Raw genomic sequence first — 19,369 nt, 5'->3', positions numbered from 1 at the left:
GGCTCGTGAGATTGACAGGCGGATTGGTGCGCCGTCTGCAGTGATGCGGACCCTCTATCGATCTGTCGTGAAGAAGGAGCTGAGCCGAAATGCAAAGCTATCAATTTACCGGTCGAGCTACATTCCTATCCTCACCTATGGTCATGAGCTTTGGGTTATGACCGAAAGGACAAGATCACGGGTACAAGCGGCCGAAAGGAGTTTCTTTCGCCGGGTGGCAGGGCTCGCCCCTAAAAATAGGGTAAGAAGCTCTGTCATTCGGTAGGAACTCAGAGTAAAGTTGCTACTCCTGAACATCGAGAGTTCACGAGTTAGGGAAGAGTGGCTCGTGAGATTGACAGGCAGATTGGTGCACCGTCTGCAGTAATGCGGATCCTCTCTCGATCCGTTGTGGTAAAGAAGGAGCTGAGCCGAAATGCAAAGCTCTCAATTTACCGGTCGATCTACATTCCTATCCTTACCTATGGTCATGAAATTTGGGTTATGACCAAAAAGACAAGATCACGGGTACAAGCGGCCGAAAGGAGTTTCTTCCGCCGGGTGGCAGGGCTTGCCCCTAGAAATAGGGTGAGAAGCTCTGTCATTCGGGAGGGACTCAGCGTAAAGTTGCTACTCCTCAACATCGAGAGTTCACGAGTTAGGGAAGAGTGGCTCGTGAGATTGACAGGCGGATTGGTGCGCTGTCTGCTGTGATGTGAACCCTCTATCGATCCGTTGTGGTAAAGAAGGAGCTGAGCCGAAAGGCAAAGCTCTCAATTTACTGGTCGATCTACGTTCCTATCCTCACCTATGGTCATGAGCTTTGGGTTATGACCGAAAGGACAAGATCACAGGTACAAGCGGCCGAAAGGAGATTCTTCCGCCGGGTGGCAGGGCTCTCCCTTAGAAATAGGGTGAGAAGCTCTGTCATTCGGTGAGGAACTCAGCGTAAAGTTGCTACTCCTCAACATCGAGAATTCACGAGTTAGGGAAGAGTGGCTCGTGAGATTGACAGGCGGATTGGTGCGCTGTCTGCTGTGATGCGAACCCTCTATCGATCCGTTGTGGTAAAGAAGGAGCTGAGCCGAAAGGCAAAGCTCTCAATTTACCGGTCGATCTACGTTCCTATCCTCACCTATGGTCATGAGCTTTGGGTTTTGACCGAAAGGACAAGATCACAGGTACAAGCGACCGAAAGGAGTTTCTACCGCCGGGTGGCAGGGCTCGCCCCTAGAAATAGGGTGAGAAGCTCTGTCATTCGGGAGGAACTCAGAGTAAAGTTGCTACTCCTCAACATCGAGAGTTCACGAGTTAGGGAAGAGTGGCTCGTGAGATTGACAGGCGGATTGGTGCGCTGTCTGCTGTGATGCGAACCCTCTATCGATCCGTTGTGGTAAAGAAGGAGCTGAGCCGAAAGGCAAAGCTCTCAATTTACTGGTCGATCTACGTTCCTATCCTCACCTATGGTCATGAGCTTTGGGTTATGACCGAAAGGACAAGATCACAGGTACAAGCGGCCGAAAGGAGATTCTTCCGCCGGGTGGCAGGGCTCTCCCTTAGAAATAGGGTGAGAAGCTCTGTCATTCGGTGAGGAACTCAGCGTAAAGTTGCTACTCCTCAACATCGAGAATTCACGAGTTAGGGAAGAGTGGCTCGTGAGATTGACAGGCGGATTGGTGCGCTGTCTGCTGTGATGCGAACCCTCTATCGATCCGTTGTGGTAAAGAAGGAGCTGAGCCGAAAGGCAAAGCTCTCAATTTACCGGTCGATCTACGTTCCTATCCTCACCTATGGTCATGAGCTTTGGGTTATGACCGAAAGGACAAGATCACAGGTACAAGCGACCGAAAGGAGTTTCTACCGCCGGGTGGCAGGGCTCGCCCCTAGAAATAGGGTGAGAAGCTCTGTCATTCGGGAGGAACTCAGAGTAAAGTTGCTACTCCTCAACATCGAGAGTTCACGAGTTAGGGAAGAGTGGCTCGTGAGATTGACAGGCGGATTGGTGCGCCGTCTGCTGTGATGCGAACCCTCTGTCGATCCGTTGTGTTAAAGAAGGAGCTGAGCCGAAAGGCAAAGCTCTCAATTTACCGGTCGATTTACGTTCCTACCCTCACCTATGGTCATGAGCTTTGGGTTATGACCGAAAGGACAAGATCACAGGTACAAGCGACCGAAAGGAGTTTCTACCGCCGGGTGGCAGGGCTCGCCCCTAGAAATAGGGTGAGAAGCTCTGTCATTCGGGAGGAACTCAGAGTAAAGTTGCTACTCCTCAACATCGAGAGTTCACGAGTTAGGGAAGAGTGGCTCGTGAGATTGACAGGCGGATTGGTGCGCCGTCTGCTGTGATGCGAACCCTCTGTCGATCCGTTGTGTTAAAGAAGGAGCTGAGCCGAAAGGCAAAGCTCTCAATTTACCGGTCGATTTACGTTCCTACCCTCACCTATGGTCATGAGCTTTGGGTTATGACCGAAAGGACAAGATCACAGGTACAAGCGGCCGAAAGGAGTTTCTTCCGCCGGGTGGCAGGGCTCGCCCCTAGAAATAGGGTGAGAAGCTCTGCCATTCGGGAGGAACTCAGAGTAAAGTTGCTACTCCTCAACATCGAGAGTTCACGAGTTAGGGAAGAGTGGCTCGTGAGATTGACAGGCGGATTGGTGCGCCGTCTGCTGTGATGAGAACCCTCTATCGATCCGTTGTGTTAAAGAAGGAGCTGAGCCGAAAGGCAAAGCTCTCAATTTACCGGTTGATCTACGTTCCCATCCTTATCAATGGTCATGAGCTTTGGGTTATGACCGAAAGGACAAGATCACAGGTACAAGCGACCGAAAGGAGTTTCTTCCGCCGGGTGGCAGGGCTCTCCCTTAGAAGTAGGGTGAGAAGCTCTGTCATTTGGAAGGAACTTCGAGAGAAGCCAGATGAGGAGGTTAGGGCATCTGGTCAGGATTGCCCCCGGACGCCCTCCTCGGGAGATATTTAGAGCACATCCGGCCGGTAGAAGGCCCCGGGAAGCCCTAGAACACATTGTGGAGACTATGTCTCCCAGCTGGCCTGGGAAGGCCTCTGGATTTCCTGGGAGGAGTTGGATGAAGTGGCTGGGGAGAGGGAAGTTTGGGCTTCCCTGATTAGACTGCTGCCCCCGTGACCCAACCTTGGATAAGCGGAAGAAAATGGATGGATGGATGGTATTTGGATCAGCAGCAACAGTTGTGCACTCATGGCCTGATCAAAAAAAGTTTGCGTGTAAACACGTGCAAACTTGACAGTGCATGCAAGTTCACGCCAAATGATCATCCACTTCCTGTCTGCAGATGTTCGCAGAACAGCGTCGCAGTAGCGACAACATGTCGGCCAGGTCGTCAGACAGTGATATGAGCGATATGTCGGCGCTCTCCCGTGCCAGCAGTGCTTCTCGCCTCAGTAGCACCAGCTACATGTCCATCCAGTCAGAACGCCCGGGGGGACGTCTAAGGTTAGTCCTTGTCTTATAAAGAATGCGATGACGTTCATTTACAGATGCATGATTATGCATTTGCTTAAATCCTTTTAAGCACCTGCTTCTAATATGCATGCTAATAACTGTGCATGTTTTCTTTTCTTTCTTTTTTTTTTTGCATGCCAACTGCTGTTTCTTCCTTCCATTTGAATTCTCTTCCTCTGTGCCATATACGCACACATGCAAAAACACACAACTCAAATGAATGGGGACTCAGGTCTAAGTCATTAGAGGAGGAGAAAAAAGACAGGCGGATCTCGTGGGGGGTCACCGGAGAAGAGGAGAAGAAGAAGGCGACAGGGAAAAGACGCTTTTCTGAGGAGTTGAAACGCAGGCGACACACTGTAGCCGGTGATACGGGGGAATCAAGGTAAAGATCAATAAATCAATCAGTGGATCCAAACGACAAGATGATGATGACGAACACTTTAGCGTTTCATTTCACGAGTAATGACAAATAATCACTACTCACAAAAAGTCAGGGATATTTCAGCTTTCTGGTTGAATTTAAGAATGAAACAAATATGACCCTTTACCTTTACAGACAAACTTGCACATGTCCAACTGTTCAACAGGTGACTTTTTTAAACACTTTAGGTTGTTATTGTTCTTTTTGGCATTGAAAAGCACTACCATACAAAAACAGACAACCCTGGCGCGGGAGTAGTCTTTGCTCAGCCACATTGAAAAGGTCAATTGTTTTTTGATTGAAAATTAAAGTACCGTATTTTTCGGAGTATAAGTCGCACCGGAGTATAAGTCGCACCTGCCGAAAATGCATAATAAAGAATAGGGATGTCCCGATCCGATATTTGGATCGGATCGGCTGCCGATATTTGCCAAAAATTGCGTATCGGCAAGGCATGGGAAAATGCCGATCCAGATCCAGTTTAAAAAAAAACTCCGGTCCGTGTTTTCCAACGCACCGATTTAAATAATACATTCCACTTTTCTGCTGCTCCCTAATTTTCGTTCCGCATTTTCCAGCACACCTTCAACACATCCACAGGTCTGTGAATTCTCACGCAGTTGCTTTTAGCTGCTGGCATTACACGACAGGCTCTTCTCACTCTTTCCTGTGTCTCCCTCTCACAGACAGCAAGTGCACCTTCTTACACACGTCACATACTGTCACGTCATACGTCACATACGTATACGCCCTCCCCGAGCAGAGAGGTAGCAGCATGGCTAACGTTAGCTGTGATGCTAGCGCAGCCGTGCGAGCAACGCTCCCTCTAAGGTGCTCGCCTGTGCAATTGCGCACTGTTTAAGCGTCCTCTGCGCATAGCAAATCTATGCCACGCACAAAATCAAATAAAAAAATAAGCGCATAACAATTTTCGACACACGGACACGACAGAGAAAACAGTTTTTGTCATCATTGTTCAAATATTGTGACGTCTGTCGAGACGCTTATCTCCATTCGGGGCCACACGTCCACACCATCAAAATGCCGAGGCAAAAATTTTCACATCAACATCGTATGAAAAAAATTTGTGATTTTTTTAGTTGTGATTTCCTTCTCTGCATGAAAGTTTAAAAGTAGCATATATTAATGCAGTATGAAGAAGAATGTTTTAATGTAGACATGCAAGCCTTGAAAGAAAATTTTGAAAATCAAGACTACATTTCCTGCAAATGGATGCATTTCTACCCTATATTTTAACTTTAGATTTATTCTCATATCAAACTCTTTTGTCTGTCTTTTTGACACTTACATCCGGCGCCCCCCTCCACACCCTGGATTATAAATAATGTAAATAATTCAATGTGATTATCTTGTGTGATGACTGTATTATGATGATAGTATATATATGATAGTATATATCTGTATCATGAATCAATTTAAGTGGACCCCGACTTAAACAAGTTGAAAAACTTATTGGGGTGTTACCATTTAGTGGTCAATTGTACGGAATATGTACTTCACTGTGCAACCTACTAATAAAAGTCTCAATCAATCAATCAAAACACACAGAATCATCATACTGCTGTGATTATATGCATCAAGTGTTCATTCAAGGCTAAGGCAAAATATCGAGATATATATTGTGTATCGCAATATGGCCTTAAAATATCGCAATATTAAACAAAGGCCATATCGCCCAGCCCTAGTTCAATGATGCCATTTCTGTTTGTCATGTATAATTTTGTCTATTTTGTGTTTATCCTTGAATAAACAGGTCAGTTTCTTGTTACCAACCATTGTGTATTATTCAAACTCACCTAATTCAGATGGCTAGTTGTTATCAAGAGTACTAAAACCCTTTTCAACATGATTCTGACAACTAAGTAGGCTAAATAACTTTAAACTTTAATACATGCTCGAATAGGCCAGTATCGGTCAGTATCGGTATCGGTCAGTATCGGTATCGGATCGGAAATGCTAAAACAATATCGGTATCGGATCGGAAGTGCAAAAACCTGGATCGGGACATCCCTAATAAAGAAGGAAAAAAACATATATTAGTTGCACTGGAGCCCGGCCAAACTATGAAAAAAAACTGCGACTTATAGTCCGAAAAATACGGTATGTTCTTCTTGTCCCAGTCATACTTGCCAACCTTGAGACCTCCGAATTCGGGAGATGGGGGGGGGGGGCGTGATTGCGTGTGTGGGGTTGAGGTGCAGGCGGCATACCCCTTCCCCTTCAAGCTGTCCTGGATGAAATGAAATTCTTTTTCCCAATCATTTTTGCTACTTGCAAGCGTATTTCTTCTTCTTCCTCGTCGTCGCCATGTCTCTTCTTCGTTGTTCTGCTTCGTCTCCTTCTTGTTGTGCGTGCAGTTGTGCACTGAGCTCCAAAAGCCGTACATGTTATTGTAGCGTCCCGGAAGAATTAGTGCTGCAAGGGTTTCTGGGTATTTGTTCTGTTGTGTTTATGTTGTGTTACGGTGCGGATGTTCTCCCGAAATGTGTTTGTCATTCTTGTTTGGTGTTGGTTCACAGTGTGGCGCATATTTGTGACAGTTTTAAAGTTGTTTATACGGCCACCCTCAGTGTGACCTGTATTCGCTTGTGTGTGTGTGCTTGAAATCAACGTTATCATTAAACCAGTTAAAAGATCATACAACCTGTCAGCATTTCTTGACATCTTGGAGTAAAGACCATTGTTAAACCCGTCCAACGCTACATTAACATGTGACTGGGTCGGCACGCTGTTTATATGGAGGAAAAGCGGACGCCTGGACAGCATGCGACTGTTAAGGGGTGAAGGTTTCAGGTGAGAGAGGACGCTAAAGGCAGTGCCTTTAAGGCACGCCCCCAATATTGTCGTCAGGGTGGAAATCGAGAGGAATTTGGGAGAATGGTTGCCACGGGAGATTTTTGGGAGGGGCACTGAAATTCGTGAGTCTCCCGGGAAAATCGGGAGGGTTGGCAAGTATGGTCCCAGTTGGGTCTGGAACACTGTCCACCTCCTCCATTTCTTCTTGAATTCCGGTCCCTGTCGTTGTAAGCGGTGTGTCAGCATTTTCAATAAATACGTTTCTTCTACAGTCCGAACCCATTGGTCTTGTGCAGGCCTGTCCTGAGTCCAAACTAAGTTCACCTGTTAAGGTTCGGGTCATTGTTGTCCATGCTTGAAATTGCACTCAAATTGCACTCAAATTTTAAAGGCCTACTGAAACCCACTACTACCGACCACGCAGTCTGATAGTTTATATATCAATGATGAAATCTTAACATTGCAACACATGCCAATACGGCCGGGTTAGCTTACTAAAGTGCAATTTTAAATTCCGCGCAAAATATCCTGCTGAAAACGTCTCGGTATGATGACGCCTGCGCTTGACGTCACGGATTGTGGAGGACATTTTGGGACAGCATGGTGGCCAGCTATTAAGTCGTCTGTTTTCATCGCAAAATTCCACAGTATTCTGGACATCTGTGTTGGTGAATATTTTGCAATTTGTTCAATGAACAATGGAGACAGCAAAGAAGAAAGCTGTAGGTGGGAAGCGGTGTATTGCGGCAGGTGTTGTGCCGGATAACGCACCCCCGCCGTAGAATGCACCCCCTGACTGTTGTGCCGGATAACACAGCCGGTGTTTCATTGTTTACATTCCCGGAAGATGACAGTCAAGCTTTACCATTGGCCTGTGGAGAACTGGGACAATAGAGACTCTTACCAGGAGGACTTTGAGTTGGATGCGCAGACGCGGTACCGTGAGTACACATGCAGCTGCGGCTTCCAAACATTTGATCGCTTGCCCGTACGTGCGTGCCGCTATGTGCATGACACGTACGTAACTTTGGGGACTTTGGGGAAATATATGTGGTGTATGAACTTTGGGGAGGTAAATGGTACTTTGGCCTGTGGGATTGAGTGTGTTGTGCAGGTGTTTGTGTTGTATTGGCGGGTTATATGGACGGGAGGGGGGGAGATGTTTGTTATGCGGGATTAATTTGTGGCATATTAAATATAAGCCTGGTTGTGTTGCAGCTAATAGAGTATATATATGTCTTGTGTTTATTTACTGTTCTAGTCATTCCCAGCTGAATATCAGGTCCCATCTTCCCTATCTGAATCGCTCCCACTGCCCTCTAGTCCTTCACTCTCACTTTCCTCATCCACGAATCTTTCATCCTCGCTCAAATTAATGGGGAAATCGTCGCTTTCTCGGTCCGAATCTCTCTCGCTGCTGGTGGCCATGATTGTAAACAATGTGCGGATGTGAGGAGCTCCACAACCTGTGACGTCACGCTACTCGTCTGCTACTTCCGGTACAGGCAAGGCTTTTTTTATCAGCGACCAAAAGTTGCGAACTTTATCGTCGATGTTCTCTACTAAATCCTTTCAGCAAAAATATGGCAATATCGCGAAATGATCAAGTATGACACATAAAATGGACCTGCTATCCCCGTTTAAATACGAAAATCGCATTTCAGTAGGCCTTTAAATATGTGTAACTTTTTGTAAATAGTTTATTTGTTAAGAAGTTATTTTTCATAAAATGAACAACAATTTGAACTGAATTAACTTCATTTTCACAAATAAGCAACTGTAAACTCCGGTCTGCAAATTGTAATAAGGAACTCTTCATGTCTTCACGCTCTCTGTGACTGATGTAACCCCAATGGTCCTTAGTGCGTCATCTTGTGAGGTCGTGCAATTTATTAGATAGCTCATGCATTGAGCTCTGGGAGGACAGACTCACTTTTTATGGCATGAAGATCAATTCAAGTGGTTATAACACAAACCGAGAACGTTCAACATATTTTTTCCTTTGGTTGGAAATACGACAAAGAGATTTTGACTGGTGTGTGAGTGAAAGGAATTATTTGCAGTGTTTAGCGCTGAGAGACAGTTGTATGGAGTTATTATTGTAGCAAAATTATTAGCAAATGTATACAGTCGTGGTGAAAAGTTTACATACACTTGTAAAGAACATAATGTCATGGCTGTCTTGAGTTTCCAATCATTTCTACAACTCTTATTTTTTTGTGATAGAGTGATTGGAGCACATACTTGTTGGTCACAAAAAAAATTCATGAAGTTTGGTTCTTTTATGAATTTATTATGGGTCTACTGAAAATATGCTGGGTCAAAAGTATACATACAGCAATGTTAATATTTGCTTACATGTCCCTTGGCAAGTTTCACTGCAATAAGGCACTTTTGGTAGCCATCCACAAGCTTCTGCTTGAATGTTTAACCACTCCTCTTGAAAAAATTGGTGCAGTTCAGCTACATTTGTTGGTTTTCTGACATGGACTTGTTTTTGTTGCGTTTCGCTTGATTGTAAAATATGTCGATCGAGAAGGGATATGCATACTTGCCAACCCTCCCGATTTTCCTGGGAGACTCCCGAATTTCAGTGCCCCTCCCGAAAATCTCCCGGGGCAACCATTCTCCCGAATTTCTCCCGATTTCCACCCGGACAACAATATTGGGGGCGTGCCTTAAAGGGGAACATTATCACCAGACCTATGTAAGCGTCAATATATACCTTGATGTTGCAGAAAAAAGACCATATATTTTTTTAACCGATTTCCGAACTCTAAATGGGTGAATTTTGGCGAATTAAACGCCTTTCTATTATTCGCTCTCGGAGCTCTCGGGAAGCAATCCGCCATTTTCTCAAACACATTACAAACACCAAGTCAAATGAGCTCTGTTATTTATACAACACGAACAGGGACAGATTCAAGTTGCACCAGTGGCCCAAAGATGCGAAAGTGGCAAGAAATTGGACGTTTGTTCCGCACACTTTACCGACGAAAGCTATGCTACGACAGAGATGGCAAGAATGTGTGGATATCCTGCGACACTCAAAGCAGATGCATTTCCAACGATCAAGTCAAAGAAATCTGCCGCCAGACCCCCATTGAATCTTCCGCAGTGTGTGAGCAATTCAGGGACAAAGGACCTCGGTAGAACGGCAAGCAATGGCGGCAGTTTGTTCCCGCAGACGAGTGAGCTAAACCCCCTGGATGTCTTGGCTCACACCGTCCCTTATGCCACCGAAGATGATCAAGAGAAGAATATCGACCCTAGCTTCCCTGGCCTGCTGACATCAACTCCAAAACTGGACAGATCAGCTTTCAGGAAAAGAGCGCGGATGAGGGTATGTCTACAGAATATATTAATTGATGAAAATTGGGCTGTCTGCACTCTCAAAGTGCATGTTGTTGCCAAATGTATTTCATATGCTGTAAACCTAGTTCATAGTTGTTAGTTTCCTTTAATGCCAAACAAACACATACCAATCGTTGGTTAGAAGGCGATCGCCGAATTCGTCCTCGCTTTCTCCCGTGTCGCTGGCTGTCGTGTCGTTTTCGTCAGTTTCGCTTGCATACGGTTCAAACCGATATGGCTCAATAGCTTCAGTTTCTTCTTCAATTTCGTTTTCTCTACCTGCCTCCACACTACAACCATCCGTTTCAATACATGCGTAATCTGTTGAATCGCTTAAGCCGCTGAAATCCGAGTCTGAATCCGAGCTAATGTCGCTATACATTGCATGTTTGTTTGTATCGGCATCACTATGTGACGTCACAGGAAAATGGACGGGTGTATATAACGATGGTTAAAATCAGGCACTTTGAAGCCTTTTTTAGGGATATTGCGTGATGGGTAAAATTTTGAAAAAAACTTTGAAAAATAAAATAAGCCACTGGGAACTGATTTTTAATGGTTTTAACCCTTCTGAAATTGTGACAATGTTCCCCTTTAAAGGCACTGCCTTTAGCGTCCTCTCTCACCTGAAAAGGAGACTATTATATATGTCTCCGTTATCCATAGTTGTATCTATAACCCATAAAGTAGGCAGGCGCGGAGCTATTTCTCAGCGTGTGTTTATTCCAGCCGGCACGTTAATACACTGACACACAACATACGGCAAGTAGTAATGTCCAAAAACACAACAGAGACGAAGCAGAAGGACGAAGAAGAGACATGGCGACGACGAGTAAGAAGAAGAAGTACGCTTGCATGTTCCAAAATGATTGGGAAAATTATTTCAGTTCATCCAGGACAGCTGGAAGGGGAAGGGGTATGCTGTAGATTTGTTTTGTAGATCAGACTTCTCCATTGAACACGGTGGCCGAACGGATATACTCATTCATGAACGGATTATTTATATATATATATAAGAAATACTTGAAAATATATACCCCCCCCTCAACACCCGGCCACTGCCTCCCCAGCCCCCTCCACCCCCACACCCCCTCCATCTCCCGAATTCGGAGGTCTCAAGGTTGGCAAGTATGGGGATATGACGTTCATATGTTGTCAATATTCAGTGTTTTACCGATCGTAGTTAATATTGTAAATCCCGCATTCTTTATTTTCATGTACATTCTGGGTGTCTCGTTCAGTAAAAAAAAATTAAAACTCCATTCCGTTTTTTAAGGCGGTCTGTCATAACGTTTTTAGCATTCAATCAGACATTGTTGTGAGGTTTGATTGATTGATTGAGACTTTTATTAGTAGGTTGCAAAGTGAAGTACATATTCCGTGCAATTGACCACTTAATGGTAACACCCGAATAAGTTTTTCAACTTGTTTAGGTGTTCCTAAAAATCCGATACACCGGCCCCCAGACACCTTTTTTTTCTCTAAATTTGGCCCTCTGAGTCAAAATAATTGCCCAGGCGTGGTATTGGGGAAAGGCAAGGTGAAATTACAGAGACAAGATTTTTTACAACTTCGGATCGCTGCATGGACAGACAACTCTTACACGGCAGAAATGTATATATATATATATATACAAACCCCGTTTCCATATGAGTTGGGAAATTGTGTTGGATGTAAATATAAATATAAACGGAATACAATGATTTACAAATCATTTTCAACCCATATTCAGTTGAATATGCTACAAAGACAACGTATTTGATGTTCAAACTGAAAAACTTTTTTTTTTTTTTTTTTTTTTGCAAATAATCATTAACTTTAGAATTTGATGCCAGCAACACATGACAAAGAAGTTGGGAAAGGTGGCAATAAATACTGATAAAGTTTTTGTAAACAAAGTATTTGGAACATCCCACAGGTGAACAGGCAAATTGGGAACAGGTGGGTGCCATGATTGGGTATAAAAGTAGATTCCATGAAATGCTCAGTCATTCACAAACAAGGATGGGGCGAGGGTCACCACTTTGTCAACAAATGCATGAGCAAATTGTTGAACAGTTTAAGAAAAACCTTTCTCAACCAGCTATTGCAAGGAATTTAGGGATTTCACCATCTACGGTCCGTAATATCATGAAAGGGTTCAGAGAATCTGGAGAAATCACTGCACGTAAGCAGCTAAGCCCGTGACCTTCGATCCCTCAGGCTGTACTGCATCAACACACGACATCAGTGTGTAAAGGATATCACCACATGGGCTCAGGAACACTTCAGAAACCCACTGTCAGTAACTACAGTTGGTTGCTACATCTGTAAGTGCAAGTTAAAACTCTTCTATGCAAGGCGGAAACTGTTTATCAACAACACCCAGAAACGCCGTCGGCTTCGCTGGGCCTGAGCTCATCAAAGATGGACTGATACAAAGTGGTCTTACGAGTCCACATTTCAAATTGTTTTTGGAAACTGTGGACGTCGTGTCCTCCGGACCAAAGAGGAAAAGAACCAGCCGGATTGTTATAGGCGCAAAGTTGAAAAGCGAGCATCTGTGATAGTATGGGGGTGTATTAGTGCCCAAGACATGGGTAACTTACACATCTGTGAAGGCGCCATTAATGCTGAAAGGTACATACAGGTTTTGGAGCGACATATGTTGCCATCCAAGCAACGTTACCATGGACGCCCCTGCTTATTTCAGCAAGACAATGCCAAGCCACGTGTTACATCAACGCGGTTTCATAGTAAAAGAGTGCGGGTACTAGACTGGCCTGCCTGTAGTCCAGACCTGTCTCCCATTGAAAATGTGTGGCACATTATGAAGCCTAAAATACCACAACGGAGACCCCCGGACTGTTGAACAACTTAAGCTGTACATCAAGCAAGAATGGGAAAGAATTCCACCTGAGAAGCTTAAAAAATGTGTCTCCTCAGTTCCCAAACGTTTACTGAGTGTTGTTAAAAGGAAAGGCCATGTAACACAGTGGTGAACATGCCCTTTCCTAACTACTTTGTCTCGTGTTGCAGCCATGAAATTCTAAGTTAATTATTATTTGCAAAAAAAAAAATAAAGTTTTTGAGTTTGAACATCAAATATGTTGTCTTTGTAGTGCATTCAACTGAATATGGGTTGAAAAGGATTTGCAAATCATTGTATTCCGTTTATATTTACATCTAACACAATTTCCCAACTCATATGGAAACGGGGTTTGTAGAAGTGTGAGAGACAGAAACTAAAAACTAAGCATTGACAATTCTCATTAAACACTTCATTCTTGTTTTGGCAAATTATGCATCTCTAACCCACGATGATAGTTATTGTATCAGAATTCATCAGCGGGTTTATGTGCAAGGTGTATTGTGGTTTTTGTCCCGGTATACACATTGTTTTTACCTTTGTGTGTGCATGTTTGTTCTCTGCATGTCTGAGATGAATCCTTGCATGCATCCTGTGCTTCACACCTTTCCTTAACCTCCCTGCACGGGGCAGGAGAGAGTTCTTAAACTAGCATCCTCCATTCTATGAGGTTGACACCGTGTCGATGCCTCTGGGGACAAGTGCAGTGTTGACGGGATGTCCTGCAGAATGCAGCGGCTCATCCAAACCCCTAGGGGGCAGCATCCGTCACTTAATGGCTTCTCTACATGCCGAGCTTTGAGCAGAATTAACTGGAGTGAAGGCATCCTAACTTCTTCATATATTATATAAAAGTAACTTCTAATGGGTACACTTTTTTATTTTAGCAGTAGCTGCTTTTTTTTTACATGTTGGAGCAATAACAACGTTTATCAAGATTTAACCTGTTATATATATACATGTAAATGGCAGAAACATGTAGGCTAATTTAAACAATAAGTAGTAGTGTACCCTGCATTAATTGATTAATCTTATTTAGCATGTAGTTATGAATTATACATTTTTATCATCTTAATTAAGTAATCTTTAATCTCTTTACTTGGCATTTTCTATTTTCTTGTAACTCAAACGTGCGTGTTTTCTATACCCATATTTACATAAACTTGTTTATTTTTCCACCTTCTATTCTTCTTTTCTTATCCTTTATCACTGCACAAGCTATACCATTTTTTAAATATTGAATTCTTCTTTACAAGCAACATTTACCTATAAATCTGAAATGAATACATCTTTAATGACAAACAGTTTATGCTCATTTCACACTGCATACTATATAAGAATATTTTTTATTAGTAGTATAATATTAATAACATTTTTATTATTTATTACATTAAAATGGATGTGAAGTTTTTAAACTTTTGACAAAAACTGAAGCCTGTGCCAGCGAATTTAGGGTGAGAGGCAGGGTGAACCCTGGACTGATCACTTGTCAATCACAGGACTGACCAACAAACTGAAAGCAATCTTATGATGAAGTTCTCTGTGTAATTAGTAATTAATGAATTAGAGTTTAAAAAAAAATATAATTAAATAAATAAAAATGTTTTTTCCTTTTTTTTTTCTTTTTTTTTTTTACTCGCGGGCCGGATTTTGGATGGTGGCGGGCCGTATCTGGCCCGCGGGCCGTAGTTTGAGGACCGCTGGGATAGATTTAAAAAATTATAATAAAAAAAAAAAATAAAGTAAAAAAAAATATATATATTTTTTTTACTCGGACTACCCGCGGGCCGGATTTTGGATGCTGGCGGGCCGTATCTAGCCCGCGGGCCGTAGTTTGAGGACCCCTGGGATGGATTAAAAAAATTGTAATAAAACAAAAATGAACACATTTTTTTTTTTTTTTTTTTTTTTTACTCAGGACTTCCCGCGGGCCGGATTTTGGACACTGGAGGGCGCTATCTGGCCCGTGGGCCGTAGTTTGAGGCCCCCTGGGATAGATTAAAAAAATTACAATTAAAAGAAAATAAATAAATGAAAAAAAAATATATATATTTTTTTTTACTCGGGACTACCCGCGGGCCGGATTTTGGACGCTGGAGGGCCGTATCTGGCCCGTGGGCCGTAGTTTGAGGCCCCCTGGGATAGATTAAAAAAATTATAATTAAAAGAAAATAAATAAATGAAAAAAAAAAAAATTTTTTTTTTTTTACTCGGGACTACCCGCGGGCCGGATTTTGGACGCTGGAGGGCCGTATCTGGCCTGTGGGCCGTAGTTTGAGGCCCCCTAGGATAGATTAAAAAAATTATAATTAAAAGAAAATAAATAAATGAAAAAAAAATATTTTTTTTTTTTTTTACTCGGGACTACCCGCGGGCCGGATTTTGGACGCTGGAGGGCCGTATCTGGCCCGCGGGCCATAGTTTGGGGACCTCTGGGATAGATTAAAAAAATTACAATTAAAACAAAATGATAAATGAAAGAAATATATATATTTATATTTTATTTATATTTATATATATTTTAAAAATTATAATTAGAAAAATTAATAATACAAATGAAGAAAAATACATATATTTTTGTTTATTCTGGACTACCCGCGGGCCGGATTATGAGTACCCCTGGGATCGATTAAAAAAATTAAAATTAAATTATATTTAAAAATTAAATATATATATTTTGTTTTACTCTGGACTTCCCGCGGGCAGGATTTTGGACGCTGGCGGGTCGCATCTGGCCCGCGGGCCGTAGTTTGGGGACCTCTGGGATAGATTGAAAAAATTACAATTAAAACAAAATGATAAATGAAAGAAATATATATATTTATATTTTATTTATATTTATATATATTTTAAAAATTATAATTAAAAAAATAAATAATACAAATGAAGAAAAATACATATATTTTTGTTTATTCTGGACTACCCGCGGGCCGGGTTATGAGTACCCCTGGGATCGATTAAAAAAATTAAAATTAAATTATATTTAAAAATTAAATATATATATTTTGTTTTACTCTGGACTTCCCGCGGGCAGGATTTTGGACGCTGGCGGGTCGTATCTGGCCCGCGGGCCGTAGTTTGGGGACCTCTGGGATGGATTAAAAAAATTACAATTAAAAGAAAATAAATAAATGAAAAAAATATATATATATTTTTTTTTACTCGGGACTACCCGCGGGCCGGATTTTGGACGCTGGAGGGCCGTATCTGGCCCGTGGGCCGTAGTTTGAGGCCCCCTGGGATAGATTAAAAAAATTATAATTAAAAGAAAATAAATAAATGAAAAAAATATATATATTTTTTTTACTCGGGACTACCCGCGGGCCGGATTTTGGACGCTGGAGGGCCGTATCTGGCCTGTGGGCCGTAGTTTGAGGCCCCCTAGGATAGATTAAAAAAATTATAATTAAAAGAAAATAAATAAATGAAAAAAAAATATTTTTTTTTTTTTTTACTCGGGACTACCCGCGGGCCGGGTTATGAGTACCCCTGGGATCGATTAAAAAAATTAAAATTAAATTATATTTAAAAATTAAATATATATATTTTGTTTTACTCTGGACTTCCCGCGGGCAGGATTTTGGACGCTGGCGGGTCGTATCTGGCCCGCGGGCCGTAGTTTGGGGACCTCTGGGATAGATTAAAAAATGTATAATAAAAAAATTAAATTAAATTAAAAAATGTATACATTTTTTTTACTCGGGACTACCCGCAGGCAGGATTTTGGACGCTGCCGGGCTGTATCTGGCCCGCGGGCCATAGTTTGGGGTCCCCTGAATTAAGTAATTAATGTTTGCCACCAACTAACCTGTCAGGGAAGGCGGAGCACACAGATGTTTGCAGTATTTGACATCACTGCCGTCACTCAGCGTCTTCTTCCTGCAGTCGGCAGATGCGTGCATCGGCGGGACGCAGCATGCTGAAGAGCTCCAGCGTGAGCGGCGAGATCTACAGCCAGGAGCGCACTGACGGCAGCCAATCAGACACAGCGTTGGGCACGGTGGGCGCGGGCAGCAAGAGGAGACGATCCAGTCTGAGCGCCCGCGTGGTGGCCATCGTTGGCAGCCGCAGGAGTCGCAGCACTTCTCAAATCAGTGGCCCTGGTGAGTTGGAAAAAAAATGTTAATTAGGTACCTAACTTCTCTCAAGAATTTGAATATAATCTGCCTTTGATGCATTATTTTGAATGACAACAATGGTCAACAATATTGTTTGGGCACCTCTGGGATAGATTACAGCTCCATTTTTGTTGCATCTGACCACAGAACTTTCCTCCAGAAGGTCTTATATTTGTCCATGTGGTGTCAGATGAAACAATAATTGGCCACAATACCCAGCAATATGTTTGGAGGAGAAAAAAGGTGAGGCCTTTAATCCAAGGAACACCATCCCTACCGTCAAGCATGGTGGTGGTAGTATTATGCTCTGGGCCTGTTTTGCTGCCAATGGAACTGGTGCTTTACAGAGAGTAAATGGGAGGATTACCTCCAAATTCTTCAGGACAACCTAAAATCAGTTTCCGGTACTGTATGTGCATCAGACACATATAGGGTGGTATTTGCTTGGCACAACATAATAATTCATTACATGTAATGATTTTCTACTTTGTTTATTAACATGGTAGTAGGCCAGGGGTCGGCAACCCGCAGCTCTAGCGCCGCCCTAGTGGCTCTCTGGAACTTTTTCAAAAATGTATGAAAAATAGAAAAAGATGAGGGTAAAACATACTTGCCAACCCTCCCGAACTTTCCGGGAGACTCCCGAAATTCAGCGCCTCTCCCGAAAACCTCCCGGGACAAATATTCTCCAGAAAATCTCCCGATTTTCAGCTGGAGCTGGAGGCCACGCCCCCTCCAGCTCCATGCGGACCTGAGTGAGGACAGCCTTTTTTCACGACGGGAGGACAACAGGGTGACAAAAACTAAATCATCCAGACTAGAGATAAATTGTATTATTATGTTTATCTTACCTAAAAATAAATATATTTATTAATTTTTAAAAAACAACTAAATACATTTTTACTATATTTTGCTAAAAACATCATAATTGTATTTGTATTTTTTCTGACTCCTTATTACATCCAGCCATAGAATTATACATTAAAATAAACATATTTGAAATAAGTAATTTTAAATGATCATAATAATTCATTTAAAATGACCATATTTAATTATTAAAATAATTGCTTGTTTATCGACAACTTTAGCATTTCATTCATTACATTTTGAAGCTCTCAGAAGCCAAGTTATGTTATATTCCTTAAGATTTATTTATGCAAGTTTGAAGTATCAATTATCTAAACACAGTTTTGTTTGCATATTTTCAGAATATATATATATATATATATATATATATATATATATATATATATATATATATATATATATATATATATATATATATATATATATATATATATATATATATGAAATACTTGACTTGGTGAATTCCAGCTGTCAATATACTCCTCCCCTCTTAACCACGCGCCCCACCACGCCCCCACCCCCCAAACCCCCACCTCCCGAAATCGGAGGTCTCAAGGTTGGCAAGTATGGGGGAAAAACATATATATTTTTTTTAATATGGTTTCTGTAGGAGGACAACCATGACACAAACCTCCCTAATTGTTATAAAGCACACTGTTTATATTAAACATGCTTCACTGATTCAAGTATTTGGCGAGCGCCGTTTTGTCCTACTAATTTTGGCGGTCCTTGAACTCACCGTAGTTTGTTTACAATGCATGTATAACTTTCTCCGACTTTCTAGGACATGTTTTATGCCACTTCTTTTTCTGTCTCATTTTGTCCACCAAACTTTAAACGTTGTGCGTGAATGCACAAAGGTGAGTTTTGTTGATGTTATTGACTTGTGTGGAGTGCTAATCAGGCATATTTGGTCACTGCATGACTGCAAGCTAATCGATGCTAACATGCTATTTAGGCTAGCTATATGTACATATTGCATCATTATGCCTCATTTGTAGCTATATTTGAGCTCATTTAGTTTCCTTTAAGTCATATTAATTCAATTTATATCTCATGACACACTATCTGTATGTAATATGGCTTTTAATTTTTTGCGGCTCCAGACAAATTTGTTTTTGTATTTTTGGTCCAATATGGCTCTTTCAACATTTTGGGTTGCCGACCCCTGTAGTAGGCTATATGATTTATGCGTAACATGGGTTGGTTCATAGAATTGCACTCTGCAGTGAAAGATGGTGATGTGCAGTGAAAGATGGTGATGTGCGTACATGGAAGAAAATGCAGTTCGTCAGGTTGGATGCAACATGGGTTTATGCTGAACGAAATGTGGCGGTCATTTTGCTTGCCATTAAACTGCTCGCTAGTGTTACCATATCTGAGTTATTGTGCAGAAATATGGGGAAATAACTACAAAGGTGCGCTACATTCGCTAACCGTGTTACAAAAAAGACCAATTAGAATAATACATAATGTTGGATATA

The 19,369-nt window shown here is 42.2% G+C and overlaps 1 protein-coding gene across 4 annotated transcripts in view; it reads left to right on the top strand.

Annotated features, from left to right (window-relative positions):
- The window catches only part of LOC133617281 (regulating synaptic membrane exocytosis protein 1-like), a 261,134-nt gene that overhangs the window by 222,161 nt on the left and 19,604 nt on the right, over nucleotides 1–19,369 (top strand). For 3 of the 4 annotated variants that reach the window (XM_061977201.2, XM_061977200.2, XM_061977199.2), the window contains 3 exons: nucleotides 3,288–3,448; nucleotides 3,690–3,842; nucleotides 16,786–17,003. In XM_061977201.2, the coding sequence (XP_061833185.1) occupies nucleotides 3,288–3,448; nucleotides 3,690–3,842; nucleotides 16,786–17,003 (532 nt within the window). Of the gene's footprint in view, nucleotides 1–3,287; nucleotides 3,449–3,689; nucleotides 3,843–16,377; nucleotides 16,473–16,615; nucleotides 17,004–19,369 lie in introns of those variants that run through there. The other variant, XM_072914935.1, reaches the window with a different exon arrangement.

Source organism: Nerophis lumbriciformis, linkage group LG16 (assembly GCF_033978685.3).
Source record: "Nerophis lumbriciformis linkage group LG16, RoL_Nlum_v2.1, whole genome shotgun sequence".
Classification (NCBI taxonomy): Eukaryota; Metazoa; Chordata; class Actinopteri; order Syngnathiformes; family Syngnathidae; genus Nerophis; species Nerophis lumbriciformis.
This window is presented reverse-complemented; position numbering and strand designations above follow the sequence as displayed.